This window comes from Artibeus jamaicensis, unplaced genomic scaffold (genome assembly GCF_021234435.1).
Source record: "Artibeus jamaicensis isolate MK-2021 breed Jamaican fruit bat unplaced genomic scaffold, CSHL_Jam_final contig_685, whole genome shotgun sequence".
In the NCBI taxonomy this organism is placed as follows: Eukaryota; Metazoa; Chordata; class Mammalia; order Chiroptera; family Phyllostomidae; genus Artibeus; species Artibeus jamaicensis.
In genome coordinates, this window is record NW_026521924.1 from 29607804 (window position 1) to 29616176 (window position 8373).

The window sequence follows — 8373 nt, forward strand, 5'->3', positions numbered from 1 at the left end:
AGGCCCAGTTCGGTGGGGCGGGCGCTGCTCACAGTTCACACTGCTGCTCCCTCGGGAGGGCTCATCCTGGGCATCTGGCAAATGCCAGGGAGATCTGACCGGGAGGAGGCAACAGCACCCGCCCCTTCTTTCCATGAGCCCCTCTAACGGGATGCTCCCATAGTCCCCTCCAACTGTTTGGGTGACAATGGAAACAGCATTAAGATCCCCAGTCAAGCCCTGGCTGGTGTAGCTCAGTGGATTGAGCACAGGCCTGCGAACCAGACAATCGCGGTTCGATTCCCAGTCAGGGCACATGCCAGGGTTGCAGGCCAGTTCCCAGCAGGGGACGCACGAAAGGCAGCCATACATTGATGTTTCTCTCCCTCTCTCCTTCCCTTCCCCTCTAAAGATAAATAAATAAAATCTTTAAAAAAAAAAGATCCCCAGTCAACCTGGTAAACTGACTACAGTGTAAAAAATCACGTTTTCCAGAAAACTTGGCAAACATACATTTCACCACAAACCTGGTGAACTATTCCTGACTTCCCACTTTTCTTTAAGTCGATACTCATTTTTACTTAAATGTATCTTTTCTTAATTTTTTTTATTTGTCAACTTGAGAGAGAGAGAGACAGACAGACAGACACTGATTTGTTATTCCACTTACAGACACATTTATTGGTTGACTCTTGAACGGGCCCTGACTGGGATGGAACCACAACCTGGCACAGCAGGAGGACGCTCTGACCGACTGAACCTCCAGACCACGGTACTTCTACTTCAAAGTATCTCAGGAGGAAACTTCCCACCAGTAGCACAAAGAGAAAACAAGTATCACTTGGGACGGACAGCAGGAGCCAGGAAAATAACGGCCAGCCTTTCCACGCCCGGCCCAGGGGTCTGTCTCTGCAGAGACCTCCCTCAGGCCGACCTTCAAATCCTGCCTCAATCTCTCAAAATACACCAAGGAAGGAAAGACCTAGCCTGAGAAATCATCGCCATCCCACCTCTGGGTAAAAGTCGCCGTCGCAAACCCTCACGACCAGCTTTTTCTTTTTAAACTGAACCTCAGTCCACTCACTGTCCTGAGCAAAGCTCAGGGAGACTTCGCACCCACTTCCAAAGCCGTAAAGTGATGAAATAACTTGCACCGTTTCCATCTGGGTAAAGAGAGTAAAAGGAGGTTCTGAAACGTCTCTGACAAAAATCGGGGCTGACCACGCTGGAGGGAGGGGCCGGAGGGACTGGACCAAGAAGAGAGAGAGAAAAACCCGTGGGCATGGACAGCGGTGCGGCGGTCGTGGGGGAGGAGTGTGGGTACAGGTGGAAGAGGGCAGAGGAGGAATAACTGGTCATGGAAAAACAGAATAAAAAATAATGTAGAAAATAAATTTTAAAAAATGAAAGTTAAATAAAAAGGCCACAGGTGGGTGGATCTGTTCAGCGCCTCGGCTCCTTCTTCCTACTGGTCGTTAAAGTCGAAGGGCCACGGCGGGCCTCCTTCCCTGGGGACTGGCGTGCAGGCCATGCCTCACGGGCCTTCCTCGGGGAAGCCCCGAAAGCCTGGCTCCTGTGCCCCCCATGCTCTATCCTTCAGTGGCCCCACTTGGGTTTGCAATTCCGCATCCCGTGGAGTCACTGCCTGTGACAGGCAGCATGGGGCAGGGCCTGCGGCAGGGGCTCTGTGACAGGAAACGATGGCACAAGTGCAGCTGGACTGGCTGGTGGAGGAGGCAGACGGCCCTTCCCGCTGGGCCACTGCCAAGGTTTGCCCTGACTGTTCTCATCTGAGGGAGCTAAGAGGTGTTCACGCCACGTGCATCCGTCTCGGGCAGGGGGTCTCTGCATGTCACCCAGGAGCACGACCCCAGCACAAGCTCCCCCCAAACCCCCCATCTGCTATATACCTACCCCCCTCCACTGTGTCAGTGGAGAGACAATGAAAAAACACGCCTGCATACAGTCCATCCCCATCATTTGTGGCTTTAGTAGGTGCAAATTCACCTTCGGCCTCAGCTGTGTCAACTCCAAATCAGCGCCTGCCGCACCCTCGTGGTCACTCACAGACCGGTGAGCAGAGTGTAGAACATTCTAATCACCCACACGCACGCCCAGCGGAGGTCACACAGGTGACATCCTGCCTTTCGTCATGGCTCCTGAGCCGCATGAGGTGTCCTTTCCACTGTCTACTTAGTGTCACATTTTCCACGTTTTTGTGCTTTTTGTCAGCTATGTCACTGCTCAGTGGCCCCCAGCACAGGGCTGTCCAGTGCTCCCAAGAATAAGAAGCCAGCCCTGCCTGGTGTGGTTCAGTGGGTTAGGCATCATCCCGCAAAGTGAGAGGTCGCAGGTTCAATTCCCAGTCAGGGCTCGTGCCTGGGGTGCCCCAGGCAGACCAGTCGGTCAACCTGTTTCTCTCTCATATCAGTGTTTCTCTCCTGCCCTTTCTCCCTCCCTTCCTCACCTCTAAAAAAATAAAATCTTTATTTAAAAAAAAATAAGCTATGGTGGGTCTCACAAAGAAAATACATGTGTGTGTTTGATGAACTTCCTTCCGTGTGTGTTTTGAGTTCACAGTTCACGCATCGACCACACGCATCACATGCAGTGCCTTTAAACAAACACGAATGCACCTCAAGCGAGGTTCTGGATCCACCAGTTGACGGAAATGCTGTGAGCGCAGGCACCGGACCCTGCGCCTTCCCCGGGAGCAATAACTCACCAGTCGTTAGTTCCCGGGTGGCAGGGACTTCAGAGAACGTAACTGCTGTGACTGATGAGGGTCAGCTCTGCTCTGTGCCTGACATGACCTCCATCGTCTCCAAAGAGAAAGGGCACCGTGGTCCCACAAATCAGACATAACGGCTTCAACAAAGAGTTCAGACTTTTAAGTTAAATATGCGTAACTGCAAGAAGCACTCCTCACAGCGGCATCGTGGTTCTTAGTTCCCATAAACGGTGACATTCAGGCCGTGCACAGCTGGTGCGGCTCAGTGGGCTGAGCACCAGCCTGTGAACCAAAAGGTCACCGGTTCGATTCCCAGTCAGGGCACGTGCCTGGGCTGCAAGCCAGGTCCCCAGGTGGGGGCGTGCAAGAGGCAACAAACCAATATATCTCTCGCACATCAATGTTTCTCTCCTTGTCTTCCTCCCTTCCCCTCTCTCTAGAAATAAATTAAATCTTTTAAAGAGAAAAAAGAAAAATGCTTCATTAAAAAAAAAAGACCTAGAAGAAAGAAGAGAGGCCACCCATTGCAAGAGCGCACTGACAGGGAACAATTTCCGATGTCCTCCAGGGGCGCATATACCACCGCACAGACACTCTTACAGGGGGGAAAACTGAGGCAAGGAGAGCTGAGACACTGGAGTTATACAAGCAGGAGAACGGCAAAGCTGGTACATTAACCCCAGTGTGTGTGACCCGGGAATCCAAAGGCTTGACCACAGAGCACGGAGCCCGCACCTGCTGTCTGGTCTTTGAAATCGTGACCTACTATATTCTTATCTTTATTCTCGCTGCATTTTTCAGGACGCGATATACCTGGACTGCCACTCCCACATTCTCTCTCCTGCGTCACTGGGCAGAAGAACAATTCACTGTTCCTGGAGGAGAGAGGAAACCAATACACGGAGGAGAACAGCGCTGGAGACAGAGAGCTGACCCAACGCCCTCCGGCTGCTCCAGGACATGCTCCCGCCCCTCACCTGAGTTCTTACTACTTCCTGCCCTGTGTTCTTGGCCCCGAATAACTGCTTAATCTTTCTGGGCCTCAGTTTCCTTAGCAGTGAAAGAAGAATTAAAAAAAAAAAACAACCCAACATCAAAGGGCCACTCTGCAGCACAGAGAACAGTAGTTCAGAGCAAAATGCTGCGGATCCTAAATAAATATGTGTCCTGCCTCCGTGGTCAGGGTAGGAGTCAGGCAGCACGCCCGATTAAATTCTGCGCCCTGGAGCCTTGAGGCGCCCCTGCTGCGCCCACCAGGTGGGTGGCCCCCAGTCGACCGGGCAGGATGGGAGCCCTAATGGGAGCATCCCTTCTCCAGCCTACAGGACACACCCCCCCGAGTTACTTCCCCTTCCTCCTCACAACAAACCACCACAGTAGTTTGACAGCTCTGGGGGGCATAGCGGCTTTGTGGGGCTCAAGTCAAGGCATGGGTAGGACCAGTCCCCTCCCTGACTTTTCTGGACGCCCCCCCACTCCTGCACTCAGGGCCCGCCTCCACCCCCAAGCCAGCAGCTTGGTGTCTTCCGGTCTCCTCCAGCTCCGAGACTCACTCTCCTGCCCCATGTGTGCAGGGACACTTGTGATTATACCGGGCCCACCTGAGTCATCCAGGACAGTCCCCCTTCTCAGTGTCAACTTCACATCAGGGAAGTCCCTTAGGCCATGTAGGGTAACATATTCACGGGTCACAAGTGGACATTCTGGGTGGGGGGCATTATCCTGCCCACCTCCCAGGAGATACGAAGGTGTACTGAGTGCTTAGTGTTCTAAACTGGACATAAATTGAGCCTCAAAAAAACCCCGTAAGGTATATGCAATTGTCATTTCCACTTTGCTGAGAAAAACCTGAGACTCACACAGCTAGTAAAGGGCGGAGGCTGGCCTTGAACCCAGCTCCTCAATTCCCAAACTGACGCGTTTAGCAACCAATCTCTGGAGTTTCACCAAGAAGGAGGAACCCCATTCAGGTGAAAGCAAAGCACACAGCGTCAGAAAATGGCTTCCAGCAATATGGGGCAAATGTCTTGTTTCCTGACTAAATGACGGCGATAGTGTTCTCAATGGCAGGATGTGGAACTTTCTCAAAGAGAAGGGGCACCAGGCTACACAGGATTCCTCCAGCAGGTCAACGTCACCTCTCGGCCACAGGACATAATTAACACGGGGGACACTGCCTCCTTGGACTCGGGGCACTCATGGTTTTTGGATTTTTAACCACGAAACCCGCCAACCACCCTGCCGCTTGGAGCCATTAGGGGAAATGAGAGGATTAATGCAAACCCAGCCCCTCACGGTGACTATCTGGGTGATGTCCAGCCAAGTATTTAACATCACTGAACCTCGGTTTTCTTGTCTTAATAAAGTGGGGAAATTAATCCCCAGAACTCGCATACTCGTTATGAGGATTAAAAACAGCCATTTAACCTCAAGTGCCGGATAGGGAGCCTGACCCGTCATTTATAAAGTTCTGCTTCCTGTAACTCAGCTCCCCACCGTTGTATTGCAGGAAGCCTCACCACCACTGTTTTCCAAACTATTTCCATGCACCAAGATTCCCACCTGGGCTTGGCTACTTGCAAAGCTGTAGATTAAATGCAAGAACATGTCCACGACTGCCCGGCCCTGATACACGACTTGGACCTGAATCCATGTCACTCATAGGAAATAAATTAATTCCAAAGGGACGAATTCTAAAGGGGGTGTGATCCTCCATCCTGATACCAAACAGAAACCCTTTTGTTTTGTTTTTTTAAACTGTCTGTACCACTCTCTCTGGATCCCCACACTAACAGTGCCTACTTCTTTCTTGGTAATTACCACTTCTAAATAATTATTTGCATTTTTCTCTCACGCACTGAATCAAAGGTTCTCCACCGTGACTGCAATTAAACTGATCTGGGAGCTTTGAGAAAATGAAGCATTGATAGATACCGAGGTCCCATCCCTGGATTCTTATTTCCAAGGTGTACCCCGGGCCTGGGAGCTGGTTAACCTCCCCGGGCAGTTCCAGCACAGGCAGGGTCAGGACCCCCGCACCTGTCGGGCAGGTCTTAGTTAATTCATCTTTGGATCTCCAGGCAGGGACCTGCACCCAGCACGCATTTCATAACTGCAGCATGAATTAATAACTAACCACTGATCACATAAATTAATTAAAACATTTACTCCAGGTGTGTATTACGTGCAGGCACTATCCCAGGCGAGAGCCTGGAGTGGTCAGGATTAGAACACAAACCAGGAAGGGCGGGGGTGGCGGGCTGTCTGCCTTCGGGGCAGACCATCCTAAACTCAATCTCCCTTCGCCGCACCTTCCCGGCAGTCCTCAATAACCTCGCTGAGCTCTCTCTTCCTGTTACATCAGTGGGGCCTCACCGTCAGATGCCAGGAAGGCAGGGACAAAGACCCCACAAAATGGCAGCTGACAGCCTTTGTCCCCCCATTCCCTACACCGCACACACCTGCAGAAGCCACCCTAGGCGTTCACTCTCCCCACCGCTGCACCAAGCAACTGCCGCGGCAATTAGCGCGGCCACAGGGAAGTGCCAGATAGGACAGGATGCCAAAGGCAAGGGCGGGTCGGAGGCCGCAGCCCCGCCCAGCGGCTGTTCTCGGCGTTCGGGGGCGTCTGGGCCTCACCTGGGCGGCCCGGCGGAGTGCACCCCCCGAGGACTCTGGCGGGCGGGCCTGGGGAGGGAACTGGAAATCTGCATTTTAACCGAGCTCCCCTCCCCCCTAGGTAAATCTGTCGCAGTTGGCGCCACAGTCCCTCAAAACCTCAACAGGTCATTGCTGTCCTCGGAATAGGAAGGCGGAAGGTCGCAATATATGTTCCTGTCCCCGCTCCGAGCGAGGGAAGCCCACGCCTAGGCTGCCCAGGGTCTGTCTGTGCCAGAAAGCCGCAGCAGGTGGCAACCCCTGCCTGCTAGGGGCTCATTCTCCCAAACTGTGGGGAGCCCGGGAAGGGGGGGTCTCAATTCGGCCAGTTGGAGCCCCTCCCGCCCTCCCGCGGCTGCTGGTTCAGGTCCACCCAGGGCCGGGAGCTGAAGGCGGCCGTTTTAGGGCTGGAACCTGGAGGCGCTGATGGGGGACCTCGGTGTGGGGGGGCCTGCGGAGGACCCCGTGCCCCCACCCCAATAAGCCAACCACATCCAGGCGTCCGAGGACTGCTCCATGTGCAGAGCACGGTTGGGTGGTGACCACATCATAATTAATCCCAACAACGAGGAGAAATCAGCAAACGAAACGGCCAAAAGGTACGGCCGATCCCAATTCCGTGCGACTGTAAACAGCGCTGGGCGGGCCCGGATTCTCGGGGCTTCTCAAGGAAGGTGGACAGGGGCGCGAGGCAGCGGGGCGCTTAGGCCCCAGGATCGCGCGGGGGCACCCGGCCCAGGGTAGAGCCGAGAGGAGCCAGCTCCCCGCCCGCCGCCGGCCCTCCCCGCGCCTCCCAGGCCGGGCCGCGGGCTCATGGCGCCGGGCGCGGCCAAGCTGTCAGGCCCGGCAGGGCTCCGGCCAGGCTGCGGCCCGAGCACCAGGCTCCGGCCGCGCGCCGACAAAGAGGTGACCCCGGTCCCCGCTCACCCGGCACGGGGCCTGCTGTCCATCCGCTTCTTCTGGCGCACCGGCTGCAGCGGGATGTTGTCCGTCATGTCGCCGGCGCCGCCCGCCTTGCCTGCCGCGCCCCCAGCGCCGCCTGGGCCGCCGCCCGGTCCGGCCTCCGCGCCGCCGCCCGGCGCCGCGCTGCCCCGAGGGAGGAGGCGGCGGCAGCGGGCGGGCCGGGACCGCTGCGAGGGGGCGAGCTCGCGAGCGCCGGGCCACGCGCGGAGCCGCCCGCGCGGCCCGACCGATGGACACGGGCGCACCATGGGCCCGAGCTCCGCGCTGCACCGCTCGCCCCGCGCCAGCCACGGGGGGCGGCCGGCCGGGTCCGCGCCGCCGCAGTGTCCCCGCCCCCGTCCCGCGCCGCGCGCCCCCCACACGCTCCCACCCGGCCACGCGCCCCTCGCCCACGCCTCGCCCTGCGCGCACGCGCCCGGCCACCGCCCGCCCACCTGCCTCCTACAGTGGCCAGCACACATGCAGCCCCCCGCCACGCTCACCCCGTCACGTCACACACATTGTCTCACAGGCTCTCTCGCACCAGCAGGCGTTCACATGCAGGCGCTACGCACACTCTCATTCTCACCTGCTCGCCATCTGACAATCACACACACCTGCACACATCCCGCGTTGGTCATGCGCCTCATGTACCCCCCGGATCTCATGCCTCACACGCACAAGTGTGCCCCCCAGAATCACAAGTGCACAGGGGCACACCCTACCTGACTTCTCTCACCTGCCATCCTTCACCATCACCGACTGCCACTCTCCCACCGGGATCCCCAGAGTCACAGTCACACACGAGCGCACACCCAAACCTGCTCACACTTCCTCAGCCACCTCCGGGGCTCGCACATGTGCCCCCTCAGCCCCTCGGACATTCAGCCACACCGATGCGCATCTCACCCGCCCCCAACTCCTTCACCCAGGCCCTCAGCCACACCAGCTCACACACTCTCCTGGTATCCTGGCCTGCACCAGCTTTCCGAGGGCCTAATAAAATCTTGAGAACAGAAAGAAAAGGAATAGTGGTGAGTGAGTAGAGAGGAGAGGTAAGAATC

General features: G+C 56.2%; 1 protein-coding gene across 1 annotated transcript in view; it reads right to left on the reverse strand.

Moving 5' to 3' along the window:
- Positions 1–7552, reverse strand: part of ATP9A (ATPase phospholipid transporting 9A (putative)) — a 101538-nt gene extending 93986 nt beyond the window's left edge. The window contains exon 1 of the mRNA XM_053671248.1: positions 7295–7552. Within this exon, the coding sequence (XP_053527223.1) occupies positions 7295–7362 (68 nt within the window). The 5' untranslated portion in view covers positions 7363–7552. The remainder of the gene's footprint in view (positions 1–7294) is intronic.
- Positions 7553–8373: the final 821 nt, after the last annotated feature.